Source organism: Cyprinus carpio, chromosome B9, assembly GCF_018340385.1.
Source record: "Cyprinus carpio isolate SPL01 chromosome B9, ASM1834038v1, whole genome shotgun sequence".
NCBI classification, from domain to species: Eukaryota; Metazoa; Chordata; class Actinopteri; order Cypriniformes; family Cyprinidae; genus Cyprinus; species Cyprinus carpio.
In genome coordinates this window covers 18574121-18590842 of record NC_056605.1, presented here as the reverse complement: position 1 = coordinate 18590842, position 16722 = coordinate 18574121, and the positions used below count along the sequence as shown (strand labels likewise).

General features: G+C 38.6%; 1 protein-coding gene across 2 annotated transcripts; it reads left to right on the top strand.

The window, feature by feature from the left end:
• The first annotated feature begins 2943 nt into the window (after positions 1-2943).
• On the top strand, positions 2944-14229 carry etv5a (ETS variant transcription factor 5a). Of its 2 annotated transcripts, none has more exons than XM_019067323.2 (13): positions 2944-3100; positions 4828-4963; positions 5063-5156; positions 5351-5398; positions 5692-5742; positions 7521-7644; positions 7726-8010; positions 8983-9269; positions 10581-10640; positions 10741-10809; positions 11061-11230; positions 12221-12322; positions 12424-14229. In XM_019067323.2, exons 2-13 carry the CDS (start codon positions 4916-4918, stop codon positions 12652-12654), a joined length of 1569 nt encoding a protein of 522 aa, XP_018922868.1. In that variant the 5' UTR covers positions 2944-3100; positions 4828-4915; the 3' UTR covers positions 12655-14229. The 2 variants fall into 2 exon arrangements, with proteins under 2 accessions (XP_018922868.1, XP_018922866.1); XM_019067321.2 differs by having other exon boundaries at positions 12221-12328.
• Positions 14230-16722: the final 2493 nt, after the last annotated feature.

Sequence of the window (16722 nt, the reverse complement as noted above, 5' to 3'; positions counted from 1 at the left end):
CATGATTTGCTAATTTAATCTTTCCAAAGTAATGGGTGTGTTATTTTCCCATTATTCTGTACATTATGCTGACCCTGCAAACCGAAGTGAGAATCTGTAATGAGTACTGACTAGATTTTGTGGCCTCCTCTAGACTCTCAGAAAATTGTGCCTTTAGGGCTACAATTGGGGGAGTATGCTCAAAGGGTACTAATACCCTAAGTTCTGATTTTTGGTATAAAGGTGCGCTTTTGGAAGGTATTGCCCCAGTTACAAACTGTTATTACATTTACATTTAGTCATTTAGCAGACGCTTTTATCAAAAAGCGACTTACAAATGAGGACAATGGTAGCAATCAAAATCAACAAAAGAGCAATGATACGCAAGTGCTATAACTATACTATTAGCTTAACGCAGTACACGTAGCAAGGATTTTTTATAATAAATAAAAGAAATCAGATAGAATTAGAAAAAGAATAGAGCAAGCTAGTGTTACAGGCCTTTTTTGCTTTTAATTGTATAATAAGTTAAAATAAAAGAAATAGAATACAAAAAGGTTAGAGAAGCTAGTGTTAGTTTTTTTTTTTAGAAGAAAAAAATAAATAAATATTGTGGTGTAACCAAACATTAAATCCTGTAGAATTCATGAAATACATTAAAAAAAAAAAATCTAGGTTCACTACAAGTTAAGCTCAACATTATGCCGCTTTTTAATAAAGAAAGGTTCCAAAAGGGGGTTTTCACAGCAAGCTTATCATGATTTAGTATGTAAACATTTTGCTAACCTTAAAACGTCTAGAAAAATTAATATGTGCTTTTATAAAATTAACTTCACATTCCTGCATAAATCCTCAAAAATGGTTCTATTTGTTTCCATTGTAAGAGCTTCACTGATTTTGCCTTTTAAAGAAATCTAGGGGAATATATATATAAGTTTTTTGTTTTTGTTTTTTTTGTTTTTTTGTGGTGGTGGTGATTAAAATCATGGCCACTAATGCTGCCATTTGAACTCAACTTTTAATGAACCCAGAATATTCCTTTAAATACCCTCTTCACTAGCAGTGTATCACACAGTGCAACACTCAAACAAATATTAAGAGGGCGTCTTATCAATGGGAAAATATATGTACATGTACATACTAATTCAGGTGTACTATCACTATACTTGCAGTGTCATTTACAGTATCAGATGGTGTGAGGCTGTATGACTTCATCAGGCAGCCCTGTGCCCTCTGCGCTTGTAAATACAGCCCTGTTAGAAGAAAAATGCAGATGACACAACAAGAAGCTGTGAGCTGGGGCGAAGCCTACGCGTCTTGGGTGTGCAGAGATAATAAAGCAGGAATTATCTCTCCATGAACTATTAATAGTCATCAAGTCCCATCATGTCTCTCTTTGGGAGAGCACCAGTGGCCCAAAGCTGCATTAACTTTCATTCCACTTCATTAACTGTCTGTACCAAGCTGATTTTACACTGTTTTCTGAGTCTATTCAGTCACAGGTTACATACAATAACGTTTAAAAGTTTAAAGTTTTGAATTTTCTGTGTGTTACATAGGAATCTGATTTGCTGCTCTGTCATTCACCCCTCATTTAACTCTATTGTCATGTGCGGTACATCTCCTTCCACGGATTAGCCCACATTTCCAGAGAAGGGCAGGCTGCCAGAACTGTCACACTGACCCAGTCATGGGAACAAATAAGCCCTTCTCATTATCAGAGTGAGTGATAGCGGATCATTTCAATATTTGTCCCAAAAAATGAAAGATATCAAAGAGACGTGTGCTGCTGATGCCTGAGTCAACACCACTCTGGAATAAGGAAGCAGAATAATGGAAATAGAATGTGCCTTTGGCCACCCCCTTCCCACCTCCCACCACATTAGTGAAAGGTGCTATAAAAAGGAGACCCTGACAGCTCGGCAGAGCTGAAAAGCCCAGCTTTAGCAGTGTCAAGCAGTAGAAACAATGACACCAGTAACTGCATACTGCACATCTTGTTCATGCTATCATTGTGCTCCTGTGAAAGTGCGCTCTGCTCGAAAGCCAGAAGGATTTTGAAGATTATCCAGAATTTCTCTCCCTCTCTTTTTCACAGAAACAGCTTTGTTAAATATAGATTCTAGGACATCTGGCCTTGACCACAATAATACATTGTAAATCCCTAGCACATCACAAGATTGTGCAGTTCATTGTGTAGCAGATAAAAATAATAATATTGTATCAATTAATAGTTATGTTAATTATATACCTTTTACTTTGAGTAAAATTTATGTTTGGGCATGTTTTACAGAATGTTTTATTGAACAACTTAAATTAGAATAATAATAAAAACTTAATAATAAATATGAACAGCAATAATAATAAACTTATCATCAATATGTTATATTATTATTTAAAAATAAGTTTATTTTGCAGAACAAAATGTTAAAGTCTCTTCAAGTTATGTTAACCACATTTTTTTCTACTGAAAACTGTAAGCTACAATTCTAAAATCCTGGAGGAAATTCCACAGGGAAGCCATTGCGAACTAGTCCTCCCTTTTTGGTCGAATATTCAGTGTTTATTATTCTCACATTATGAGCTGTTTGGAAAGTTTGCTGAGACATGAAATAACCATTGATTGGTATATTTGTTTATATATAGGTATACCTTATTACGTTGTGCGCAACTCAGCTTTGTTTTAGCCAAGTCTAAAATATAGGCTAATTAAATTGATTTTTAGTGAACTGTCCGACTCTAGTTCTGACTATCTGGCCCTTTAAGAGCCTCTGGAAACGTGCGGGGACAATCTTGAAAGTGAATGAAACTCAGCCATTGATAAAAATAAGACGAACGGGGCTTCGATTGGTCGTTGAGTGCCTCATACATATTCCGAGTCATGCTCACAAATCATTGGTTTAGAGATGTGACTGACGTGCGCTCGGAGCCAATGGGCTTCCAGATTCAAATTCCTCTCGAGCCCAAGGGAAAACCGAACAGTCCATTTACAAAACCTCATTCAAGTTTTGACTGCCGGAGAGAGCGCATCTATTGATCAGCACGAGCGTACTGCATCCTTTTGGGATTAAATCTGAAACGTGTTTTTTCAGTCCACTGCCAGAGGCGCGTCATCTAAACGGTGAGTTTAACCCTCATACCTTAAATATTTAGACGGCGTTCACTGAAAAATCAGTTTGAAAGCGGTTGTTTTGCGCAGCGCGTAAGTTTATCATGGGTTTGCAACTGCAAATACAGCTATCTCGCCTTGGGGGAAAGCGAACGCCATTTTCTCCAAGAGAGGGCTTATACTGTTTGTCAACCATTTTAATGCATGAAGTTTTTCCTGTCATATTTTGCGCCGTTGCAGTCTTTACAGAAGCTTGTGCGCTCAACATTAGTGACATTTATAGGTGAGGTCGGTGCAGCCTGAACAGTGCATGATTTTGTGAATGGAGGTCTCTCTTTTTTTGTCCCCCCTCACGGATCGAGTTTCACTTCATTGAGAAAAACAAGAGGCCGTCAGGGGGCTCAGAGTGGGAGGAGGTCCTCACCCCTGCTCAATCTTATATTTATCAACTTCATTTAAGGCTAGGTTTATTCGGATTTATTTCCGTATAATAATACACAAAACGTGTGATGTATTTGGAAAAGTCTCTTTATTTTAAATGGGGGAAAAATGGTAGAGATTTTAAATAATTGTTAGCTGCTGACTTGCGTTACTGGTGGTATTATTTTGTGTTTGAATTAATACTATTTACTTATTTTTCTTTCTTTTTTTTCATGCATTTTTGCATTAACAAAGATGTGGTTTTAAGTAACGTTATGGTAAACCTGAAAAAGTGCGAGCTCGTTCGCTCCGTGACTGTAAGTTACTCGATCGCTTAGCCGCCGGAGTTTATCTTCGTTCATCAGCTCTCAGGCGTCTCTCGTGGAAGCAGATAACTTAGTTGTATGCGTTTTTAAATTCGTTAGTATTAATTTTACATGTTAGCTAGACTTCCATAGTTTATCACCTATTACGATGTAATTTCATTGCATGTGTACATGTCAGTTAAATAAATCATAAAAAATAAAATTGTTACTTTTTTTATGGTGTGTGTGTGTGTGTGTGTGTCTGTATGCATTTTTTTTGTACACACACGCACATACACACACAAACATATCATAAAGACTAACAATAACATTTTACATTTATTTTTATTCCATTTAACAGTAAAATATTTTTTTTTTTTTTTTTTTTTGGAACAGCATCACAAGAAAGGTCAGAATAATAAAAATGCATAAAAAAAACTACAGCAATAAACAATAATAAAATCATATAGAATAATTACACAGCAGTTGTTTTGTTGAGAAGCATCACAAGAAAAGTTGGCATGGTCCTCACAGACTCTTCCAAGTGTGCAGTTGATCCAGTAAGTTAGTATCCAGTGTTCCTGAGAATAGATGCTTGGCCAGCAATTCAATTTTTAAATGTTTACTCCTGGACTAGTTATATAAGTGGAATATAAATGTAGTGTAAGCTTTCCATTTTCCTCAGTTTATCTTAATATGTTAGCACAGATGGTTGGCTTTGCTTATGTAAGGTTTACGTTCATCTCTACTGTGGATTGCATTATGCAGCGCTCTTTCTTTTCTCTCTCTCTCTCTCTCTCTCTCTGTGTGTCTTAACACATACGCTCTGTCAGGAGGGATGTTGTGATTGGTAACAGATCGAGAGAAGGGGGAGGATGAATACACAGGATCAGATGGATCTGAGGGTTTTGTCTGCCTGTATGCAGGGCTTGGTGTTTTGATATGGGACACACTTGACTGTCCAGTAGATCTACTGCATGATTCATCCGTTTGTTTATTTATTTATTTCATTAGAGAAAACAGAAGACCCGGAGAGATCAATATAACAATCGCTTTTAAGCGAAGACCCTTTTCTGGGAGCCTTCTTGAAGACCCAGGTGACATGGACGGATTTTATGACCAGCAAGTACCATTTATGGTCCCAACTAATGTAAGTCAATTTCTGCTTTTCTGTAGATGCACAAAGCTAATGGTGTTTTGTTTTTCAGCATTAAATTAGGTAGGACTGACCATAAGTGTTTTTCCACAGCAAAAGTCATTACAAGTGGAGGAACCGTATAGCCGAGCAGTTCACGATAGAAAAAGAAAGTTAGTGGAGACTGAACTCGCTCAGGACACAGAGGGTAATTTCAACTTAATGAACATGACTAATGCATGTTTAGCAGATGGATCTGATTATTGAGATGCATTAACAGCAAGAGAGCAGTAGTTTGATCGATGCTGTGATTGTTAAAGGCTGCCTTTCATTTATCAAATACTTGGAGCATAGTGGGTTTTCATGCTCTTAGACTGTCTTGTCTTTGCCTGTCAATTGTAGAACTTTTCCAGGACCTCAGCCAGCTGCAAGAGATCTGGATCGCAGAAGGTTTGTAGCATTTTATTTTCATGCATGTCATTTTTGCTTTGTCATGAAAATGTGATACACTTTGTCCCAGCTGCTGTTTATTTTTCATGACACTCTGGCCATTTAATTTGGTCCATTGCACTAGCTTTGCAGCAGTGTCCAAAAAGTTGGCACTGAGATGGCTGTTCATTTTTCCGATGAACAAAAAGTACAAAAATAAACGTTGTCTGACAAATTGACATTGATACACGGATTGTTTATCAGCAGTGAGCATTGTTTGCAACTCTTTCATACTCTCCAATCTCTCTCCACAGCTCAGGTGCCCGACGATGAACAGTTTGTCCCAGATTTCCAGTCGGAGAGCTGTGAGTACCTTGAGATGTATTATTTATTCTCCTTGGCAGTGTACTTTGGATGCAGTCCAGAGAGGGCTAGGGAAAACGGCAGAGGCTGAATTCTTGGAGCTATTTATTATTCATCTTTTGCTTAAATTTAAAGCCAAAGTTTCATTGGAAACAAAGGAGATCTTAGACTAAGGATGGTGTTGAGTGGCCAGACAATCTTGTTGATTTAAGTTGTTGAAGATGCCAGCAGTTATAATCGCAAATGAAGCTCTTATTATAGTGCATATTAGATATTTTAGCATGCATAACCTTTTAAAGTAATTGATTTGCTCTTTAACATGGTTGGTGGTTTAACATCCCCACACACCCAACCCAATAGTGCTTTGATTTATTAGGGTTTAAATGGTCTTTCCGCTTTTCATTCTTGCCTGAATCCTCTCAGCGAGAACCCCCACAACCACTATTTTTTCAGTGAAATCAGCCGATTGGTATCAGCATCACATGATCCAAGCTCATAATCAGATTTCACACTTTCATGCACTCCGTTCAGCCTCTGGAATGAACTGGATTCCAGCGGGAAGGGGAGAGGAAAAGGCTTCACCTCATGGCCTACCTAAACCCACCAAATCCACAGCTACTGAAGCTCTTTTCATTGAGGGTTCTCAGTCCAAACGCCACAGGAATCAAAGCCAAAGGAAATACTTGAGGAACGCTCAGCAGAGCATTTTATGTTATTTTTTTCCCCCCGTTTTGTCTCTGAAGTTTGTTTTTGTTTTCGTCTGATGTTGAGGCTAGGAGACGGGGTGTGTACAAGGACATGCGTCTTGGTGCAGTTTTGCATGTTATTGTGGCGTTACTGAAAAGCATAAGAATGTTATGAAGGTTTCTGACATGCTGTATATAAAATCAGACAAATCACTTTTTGAATGTGAGCCATAGGTTTCTTCCAGTGCAAATTTTTCTTACAGTCTTTTCAGTATCCAGGGGTCATCGGGACGTCACATGGCACCCCATGCCCTCCTACACTTTCCCAATACCGTATCAATGGGCAGTGGCCTCTTCTTTAGCAATAACCTCAATGGCCACAGAGCAGGAAATCTTCTCACTTCTCACAAATTACATATTTTTAATGCAACCTGAGAGATATCTGTCCTTCCTTTGAAAGTTCACCCCACAAAAAATGTAACGCAGCACAAAGTTAATTAAGAGACGTAATCCATATAAATAGAGCAGTTTTTTTATTCTTATGATGAGATTATTTTTTTTTTTTTTTTTTTTTTTTTTTATTATTATCATATAGAGCATTTTATGTGTTGTTTTTTTGTGTGATATTGTTTTTTCAAATGCTTTGAGCTTCCACGTGCCTACCTTTTGTCTTTTAAGTACAGTCTGGGTGATTTATCTGGCTCGACTCGCGTGGATCCAGTTGCGTTATCCATTATGTGGCGCCGGAAATGAGAGCTTGATGCAGAGATCCAGGGGCTAATGGTTACAGTGCGGGGAGGAAAATCATTCACAATCATTGAATTACGACCACACTGATTCATGAGTATTGACTCTGCTATGATGGAAATCTGAGGGGAGCGCTTTGATTGCATGTGTTGTTCTGCACCATGATGCTGATGGGCAGAACGAAGAGCTTTTATGCCTCGCAGTCGATTGTCATTACCTGTGAAATATGGCGGTTTTATGGTGGAGATGAATCTCCTTCTGAGGCATTTCACTGCACTTCTGTTGATGTGTTCGATTGGACGCTCTGCTTCATTAGAAACATCTCCTTCTGCTCTTTTCTCTCACAGTGATGTTTCATGGCCCACCACCGGTGAAGATCAAACGCGAACTGAGTCCCTCCAAAGAGCTCTCCCCCTGTAGCCAGGATAGAAGTCCCATGCCGTATGGAGAGAAGTGCCTTTACAGCTACAGGTACTTTCGTAGATATTCATCTCAATGTCATTGATATCTTGTCAGAATGATGATTAATTGTCTGCCTTTTTCTCAATACAGTGCCTATGAAAGGAAGCCCACAGCTGGGTTCAAGCCATTGACTCCTCCCTCAACGCCCGTCTCGCCATGTGTCCCCACCAACACTCTGGGGACACGTCCCCTGCATGAACAGACTCCTCCTCCGGTATCCAACTCAACATTAGGACAGCGTCTCCTTCATGGGCAGCCTTCAATGACCAAGACCACCCCCAGCCACCAGGCTCTCTCTCACCACAGCCAGAGCCCACCTTTTGCAGTTCCCTGTCCACCCCTAAACCGTGACACTCACTTCAGTAATGAACCTAGGTGAGTCTCTGCATGGTTTCAGTCACAATTTCAATTTCAGTGGTGCATACGTACATACATACACATTTTTTTTGCCTTACTGTTAATATGAAGGAAAAAAATATCTACATTATATGTATACATTTATCGAGATGTTAAATTGCATTCAAAAGTTTCAAAAGTCACAATGTTTTTGTGTGTTTGAAAGAAGTCTCACCAATAAGAAATACATTAAAACCGTAATATTGTATAAAAAAAATTTTTATAATTGCTGTTTTCTGTTTTAATACGTTTCATTGTAAAAGAAAAGCTGAATTTTCAGCAGTCATTACTCCAGTCTTCAGTGTCACATGATCTTTCAGAAATCATTCTAACATGCTGATTTGGTGCTCAAGAAACATTTCTTATTATCAGTGGAAACCATCATGCGTTTTTTTTCTTTTAAGTCTTTAATTAATTGGAAATATTTAAAAGAATAGCATTTTTTAAATAGAAAACTTTTGTGACATTATAAATGTCTTAACTGTCATTTTTGATCAATTCAATGCATTCTTGCTGAGTTAAAAAATAATAATTGCTTTAAAAAACATTTGGTAGTGCTATAATATACTGTGGCAGTTGAACGTAATGCCATGCTCATGTTATAAAGTCAGAAAATGTGGTGTACATCACTGCTGTGCTGGGGGCTCTAATAACATGACCCCCGTGAGAATAGATGGGCTGGCATCCTGCCCTGCCACCTGTAGCTGAATTCCTGGGAGCTTGCCGGAGAATGTGTGGCACATCATTTACAGCCTCTAGCAGAAGACTCTAAAGTGCTAGTGCTAAGCTGATCCTTTATCCTGTGTCACATGACCAAAACATCTATATTTTAACATGCTGTTTGTTTATGACTTCCTTGAATCCTAAGCAGCTGTTTGGATTTAACTCAGTGCACTGTGTCATTTACTCCAAAGTTGTTTCTGATTTTTGAATGGTGTTCTTGTCTTGCAGGTTTCAGAGACAACTTTCAGAGCCCTGCCTTCCATTCCCACCTTCTGACACCCAAGGAAGACCCAACTTCATGCCACAGGTCCCCAGCACTTCACCAAGAGATGGAAGGCCACCTTACCATCGCCAAATGTCCGAGCCCCTGGTTCCTGTGCCTCCTCAGGGCTTCAAACAGGAGCTCCTAGACCCCCGCTACGCTGAGCAAGGTGTTCCCAACATGGGCCCATCCCAGGCTGCCTTCCACCCGATGGCCATCAAGCAAGAGCCACGAGACTTCTGTTTTGATTCTGGTGAGGACTGTCCCATTTCTTAGAAATGTATTCAAGTGTTCACAATCTGTCTGGGAGAGGGCATGGAATGTATTTTGTGTGCTTGCATGGGCCTGTGACTTTTAGCGTTGTTTAGTGAGGTGTATACGAACAAAAGCATGCACACATGCAAACCTTGAACCTTTGCGTGCAAAGAGGAGACATTCTGAGAAGGCTGTGCTCCTCATACCTAAACATTCCTTAAGTGCAGCGTTATTAATAAACAGGGCTGTCAATTTAACATGCTAAAATATTTAGTCCTAGACATTGAAAGAAATTTCAAAAGGTTGCATTAAGAGATCATATCTCAGGGTAGTTGGGTCATAATCCACATCAGGAAATTTTGTTCTTGTCATGTCTAAGCATAGTGTAATGCTTCCTGTTTGTGATCCATACATTTAGCCTTATGCACTCTTCCAAGTTTTATATTATCCCTCTTGGTTTATGTTTGCAGGTTAGTGATGTAATTCCAAATCCTCTTACCATCCTTCTTATAAACATGTACGTCACGTATTATATTTGCACATAGTCTTTTCATCTGTACAGCAGCCTGACAGATGATGCATCTGATGCAATCAATGAGGATCGCATACTCAAAGTAAGACAAGAAAGGGGTGGAGTGGGCTGCTGAATCATCAGGACACACAAGGACAGATAAAACTTGATTGTCATGGTCCAGTATCTCAACACGCTGGCTAATCCTATTTGGTGACTCAGTGCTCACTGCTAATGCCGCATGTTTCTTTGGTGTGTAGATATGAGCTTAGACAGCGCTACCAGATGTGTAAAGCTGGACATTCACGGCCCAGATGTTCCATCAGTGTTTCAAATAGGCCAGAATGACTATTGTTCATCATCTTTCTTTCTTTTTTTTTTTAGAGCTCCCATAAAACCTCTGTTTATGTGCCAAATGTCTGTCTTCATTAGAATTAAGGAACAGACAGTGTTATTTTATAATTGCTGAGTACTGTGTTATAGTTTTTAATGAGTTTTCTCTTTCTGTTTTCAGTATTTCTTTTGTAAATTAAAGATATTTGATTGGAATTTGAATTAAAATAAGTTTGAGGTTTTATTTGTGTATATATTTTCTTTGCGTTAACATTTGTTTCAAGTAACAAAAAATGTTTTGTATAGTTTTAGTCAACTGTAATAACCTTGAAAACCGTAAACAATTTTCTAAAGGTTCATTTCATTTTATCTTTAATTGTTTTATTTATTATAAATGAACTGCTGACTCATTTATCATTGGTAATTTCTCATTTTTTAATAATCCCATTGTATGTTGTTTTGCAGAAGTGCCTAAGTGTCAGTCTTCATTTGGGAGAGCAGCAAGCTTCTACCAAAACCATGAGAGTAAGTGGCATAACCATTAAAGCATATACTACATGCTAAAATCATCTTATCCTGTCTTAATCTAACACGCAGTGTCGTTGTTTCTTCCCTCTTCCTGTAGACTTCTCATTTGACAGAGATCAGCAGTTGTATTTCGACGACACCTGTGTGGTTCCCGAGAGACTTGAAGGTAAGAGTTCACAACAGATCATGTATAGTTTCAAGTTAATGGTCAAATGGTCATTTCAGTAGTTGTCAAGTGCTCAGTCTGCATTGTAGAGATTCAGCAGGCCACCCCTTTCTTTGAAGAGAGAGCTAGTACTGTGGTGCCAAATGAAGGCTGTGTCCACATTAGCCACATTTGTGTTGGAATTTCTCGCCTGCTTGTTCACGCTACTCTAGGCAAACTCTAACTCTTGTCGTAATTCTTGTTCCTGACAGGGAAGGTAAAGCAAGAGCCCTCTGTGTATCGTGACGGCCCGCCTTACCAACGTCGCGGCTCCCTCCAGCTTTGGCAGTTTCTGGTCACGCTGCTGGATGATCCTGCCAACGGTCATTTCATTGCCTGGACAGGACGTGGAATGGAGTTCAAACTTATTGAGCCAGAGGAGGTGAGCGCCAACATTCAGCTTTTTTTTTTATTTCTTTCAGGCACACACACCATTTACAGTAGCCCTGTATGTTCTTGCTTTCAGTAGCTGGGTTTCTATTCTTACATTTTTGTGTTAATTTTGGGATTTTGCCAAAAGCCTTGTGGGCCGTTGGGCTACGGGCATCTTGTGTTTGGATTCTGGCTTGAGGAACTTTGTCGATCCTGCCCCCTCTCTCTCTCCCACTTCACTTTCTGTCTACACTGTTCTATAACTATTAAAAGGCAAGAAAATGACAAAAATAAGTCTTTAAAAAAAAAGCACATTAAAAAATGCTTGAGGTGGATTTTATTTATTAAAGGTAATGGTTGGTAGTATATGTAAAAATAACCTACACATAGATCTCCTGGTTTATTTGACAGCTTCAGGGATTTTTTATTTTTTTTTTAGCTACAAATTTTACCTCCATATTTTTATATTCCCACCCCCAGACAATTAGCTTGAACTTATTGCATTATGAGTGTTGAAGTTTCCATACTTTTCCTTTCCAAAGAGAACTCCACAGCATTTTTTCTGTTCTCTTGTCATGTAGCACTGATTTCAAAACATTTTCACAGTTCAACTGCATAGACAACCAAGTTTTAATAAGATCCCTTCTTACCTGGTGGTGAATTACATCTTTAAGAAGACATTTACACATTTCGTTAAGTTCCAACATGCTGAGGTAGTCACATGACTTTTTTGATAAGCATTCTGAATACTTTGACAATATTATTGTCTGAAACACTCTGACAAAAGGCATCTGCCAATTCTTAACATTTTATTATATAATTCATAAAAAAAAAAAAAAGGCCACAGTGGCTTTCATGGTGGCTACAACCAATTTCTCTAAAAGTGACTGTTTACTTCTCTTGGACACCATTAGATTTGAGAGTTTTTCAATGTTCCAAGTTTTGTTGCCAACTAAATTAAAACAGCTAATGAAATGACAATCGTCATCTGTGTTTTCAGGTGGCCCGGCGCTGGGGCATCCAGAAGAACAGACCGGCCATGAACTACGACAAACTCAGTCGCTCGCTGCGTTACTATTATGAGAAGGGAATCATGCAGAAGGTAAAGGCAGGTTCACGTTTCTTTTACTCTATGCTCTGCTCATAATCATAATAGTTGCTGTAATTTTTTTGGATAACCTAATGCCTCTTTTCTCTTTTCAGGTCGCTGGCGAGAGGTACGTGTACAAATTTGTGTGTGATCCTGAGGCCCTCTTCTCAATGGCCTTCCCAGACAACCAGAGGCCCAACCTTAAAGCAGACCCTGACAGCCTGCCCGGAGTGGACGACGACACGCTTCCGCTGGCGCACTATGACGAGGGGGCTTCATACTTGGTGGATGGTGGCGAGCAGTGTGTTGCTGGGATGCCTTTCCCTGACGGTTACGTGTACTGAGCCTGAACTGTTGATCTGACTGAAACACATCTGTCCCTATTGCCTCGACTCCTTTTGAACTGTTGCCCACTTCCAGATTAACCCTCCCAATCATTAAAAAAGAACGAGGAGAAATCTGTGAGCCACCTTTTCTCAGGCAAGAGAAAGGTGTCAAGGAGGTGAGGAAAGCTGGCTTCCCACGCTTAAACCTTCCTCGTGGCAAACGCTCACTGCCACAGAGAAGAGGTTGAGCTGGAGCCGACCGGTGCCGAAAGACTGACAGATCTCACTGCGAGAATTGTAGCAATTCTGTTTTTGACAATCTGCTTTTTAAAAAAAGAAAAATTGGTAACGAATTAAGAGACATCCTCACAGAAAAGAAAAAAAAAACTTAAATGCAGCACTATTTAATAGTTGCCTTTTTGGTCCGAATTAATTTTGTTTTACTTCCAAACCATGTAGACAAGAAGTCAAAAGGGCTTTATTTTACAAGGAGAAAAAAATGACCCATTTGTTTCTTCAGACTTGTTAAGACTCTTTAGACAGCTGGCTTTTATACAACACTTTTTGTTGAACTAAATGTGGACAGCTTTAATTATGCTGAGGAATACAGAACATGTTCTTTTTGTATTATTTGGTTTTGTTCGGAGTCCTTTGTCATGTGTTGGTTTTATATTAACTTTTTTTTTTTCCATGCTGGTTAACCCAGGGGTTGTTGATGTGAAGTGAAACCAGAGGCATTCTTAGTATATTTAGTCAACTTCACAGGACTGTTAACTCATTTTAAACATATTTCTGTACACCTGTCGCTTTTTTCACTTCCCCAAAAGCCAAATTTTGAATTACAGATTACATATAATTTTCTCACTTGACAACATTCAAAAGGGATGCACTAGTCAGACTTTCTCTATGCTTTAGTGTAAGTGAAGGTCAAACAACATTTAGACTCTTACATTATTATTATTTTTGGCATCATTCTATATTTTAATGCAACAGGAAAGCAGGAGTATCAGGGCCTTGCATGCAATAAGGTACAAGAAAAATGCATTTTCCCGGTCAGCTACTCATTGCCAATCTCAAGTTGTTGAAAGACCACTGCTTCCTTTTGCATGACGTATTCAATGATCAGCTGTCCGCTAACATATCGCTTTATGCTGGACAAAGAAGAAATTGTGGAGTTCTCTGCATTTGTATTCTCTCTCATTTCTTTTTTTTTTTTTTTTTTTTGAAAAGATGAACTTATATATTTTTGCAAAGTCTGCATTTATTTGATTTTATTGTATAAGCTGTATAGTTCTGCCTGTAACAGATACTCTATGTATGTTTTAAGTGGGTCCCTGTGTTGCAGTGACTGCACACCAGTGGTTACCGGACACCCTTTCCTGGTGGGTTCGAGAGCAGTGCCTTTAAATGAGAGGTGCAGCTTCTAAAATAACCGTTTTCTCATGGAATGAGGGGCTTGTCTCAATATCCACCATAGAAGGGTTGTCTGCACTTGTACAGGCTTAACCTTGTCCCCTCACAATGTGTACCTTACACTGCTGAGTTTATAATCTGTACTGGGTACAATAAACTGTCCATTCTGCTTCACCTGCACTCTTGTGTTTTGCTATTTCTTCTCCCACATGTAAGTATTTCAGTGACAGAGTAGCTACATCTTTGAGATATATATACACACACACACACACATACAGTACTGTTCAAAAGGTTGGGGTAAATAAGCTTTATTAATGTTTATGTTTGCCAAGACTGCAAAAATATACAGCAACAGTAATATTGTGAAATATTATTACAATTAAAATAAACATTTCCTATTTTAATATATTTTAAAATGTCATTTATTCCGGTGATGTCACATGATCATTCAGAAATCATTCTAATATGCTGATTTGATACTCAAGAAACATTTCTTATTATTATTATTATTATTATTAGTGTTCAAAACACTTGTGCTGCTTATAATTTTTGTGGAAACCGTGATTTCCATTCTTTTCCATGACCATTTTTTATTATTCTGTGATTAATAGGAAGTCTAGAAGAACTTGAAAATGTATATCTCATGTTTTTTTTTTTTTTTTACATTTCAAAAAGGGAAACTTTCATAAATTGTAGATTCATTACATGCAAAGTAAAACATTTCAAAGGTTTTTTGTTTGTTTGTTTGTTTTAATTTTGATGATTAGAGCTTACAGCTCATGAAAAAAAAAAAAAAAAAAAACTATCTCAAAATATTAGAATATTTACATTTGAGTTTCATTAAATGACAATCCCTAAGGTATAAATTCTGGGTATCTCTTGTTCTTTGAAACCACAATAATGGGGAAGACTGCTGACTTGACAATGGCCCAGAAGACGATCATTGACACAGTCACAGAAGGTCATTATTGAAAGGGGTGGCTGTTCACAGAGTGCTGTATCAAAGCATATTAAATCCAAAGTTGACTGGAAGACAGAAATTGGGTAGGAAAAGGTGCACAAGCAAAAGGGATGACCATAAGTTTGAGAATACTGTCAAGCAAAGCCGAACACTCCCTAACACTTGGGAGAGCTTCACAAGTAGTGGACTGAAGCTGGAGTCATTGCATCAAGAGTCACCACACTCAGACATCTTCAGGAAAAGGGCTAACAGGCCACTTCTGGAACAGAAACAACGTCAGAAGCATCTTACCTGGGCTAAGGAGAAAAATAACTGGACTGTTGCTCAGTGGTCCAAAGTCGTCTTTTCAGATAAAAGTAAATTTTGCATTTCATTTGAAAATCAATGTCTGGAGGAAGACTAGAGAGGCACAGAAAAAAAAAGTGAAAATGACGTGACATACAGCCATGTATGGTGACCCATACTTAGAATTCGTGCTCTACACACACACACTGTGAACAGCCATTTATGCCGCGGCACCCAGGGAGCAATTGGGGGTTCAGTGTCTTGCTCAAGGGCACTTCAGTCATGGCATTGCCGGGCTAAGACTCGAACCCACAACCTTAGGGTTAGGAGTCAAACTCTCTAACCATTAGGCCACGACTTCCAAGCTGCTTGAAGTCCAGTGTGAAGTTTCCGAAGTCAGTGATGATTTGGGGTGCCGTGATGTCTGCTGGTGTTGGTCCATTGTGTTTTATCAAGTCCAAAGTCAACGCAGCCGTCTACCAGGAGATTTTGGAGCACTTTATGCTTCCATCTGCTGACAAGTTTTATGAAGATGCTGATTTCCTTTTCCAGCAGGACTTTAGCACCTGCCCACAGTGCCAAAAAACACTTCCAAGTAGTTTGCTGACCATTATATTACTCTGCTTGATTGGCCAGCCAGCATGCCTGACCTGAATCTAAGGGATATTTTCAAGAGAAAGATAAGAAACAGTCAATCTAACAATACAGACAAGCTGAAGACTCAGTAGTGCCTCAGCAGTGCCACAGGCTGATCGCTTCCATGCCACACCTCTGATGCTGGAGTTTGTGCTAAATTTTTCTGTTTTGCAAATCCTTTTTTTTTTTTAAATCTTTTGAAATGTTTTACTTTACATGTAATGAATCTAGAATATATGAAAGTTTCACATATATGAAAGTTACAGAAAATGAACTTTTTCACGATATTCAAATACATATATTTTACTACATACATATATATATATATACACACACAGCCCTATTTTATATATGTTAGGTTATATATATTATGTTATATATATTATTCTGTTCATATGTGAGAACTATAAAGGCTGTTTTAGATAATGGGCTGGCAATTGCTTTCTTGCACTGAATCTGAAACTCTATTCTCTATCGATCAGCCTTTATTCAGTTAAAGGCCCTTTGCTGTCCCAGGGGCTGCACTGCCCTTTCATCAGGGCTTTAGATGGTTAGCTAATGTGTGTCTGCTCATATGGTCATGCTGTAGGCCTCCCATCTATGATTATTTAATAACTTTGTATGGATGGGTAGGCAGCATGTGTGATACTATATCTTGCACTTATGTCATAACATCTACAGCCTCAATTATTCATCCAAACCCATTTATGAGCTGTATACTGTTTGCACAACACAGTGCATTATTCCTTATCTTTTCATTCTCACACTAAGACTGAATTCATAATTGCGCT

Coding starts and splice junctions, on each gene's coding strand:
- etv5a (XM_019067321.2), top strand. CDS start 4,916: ATGGACGGATTTTATGACCAGCAAGTACCATTTATGGTCCCAACTAAT. Junction 10,641..10,740: donor CTTCTACCAAAACCATGAGA/GTAAGTGGCATA, acceptor CTCTTCCTGTAG/ACTTCTCATTTGACAGAGAT. Junction 12,329..12,423: donor GAATCATGCAGAAGGTAAAG/GCAGGTTCACGT, acceptor TTCTCTTTTCAG/GTCGCTGGCGAGAGGTACGT.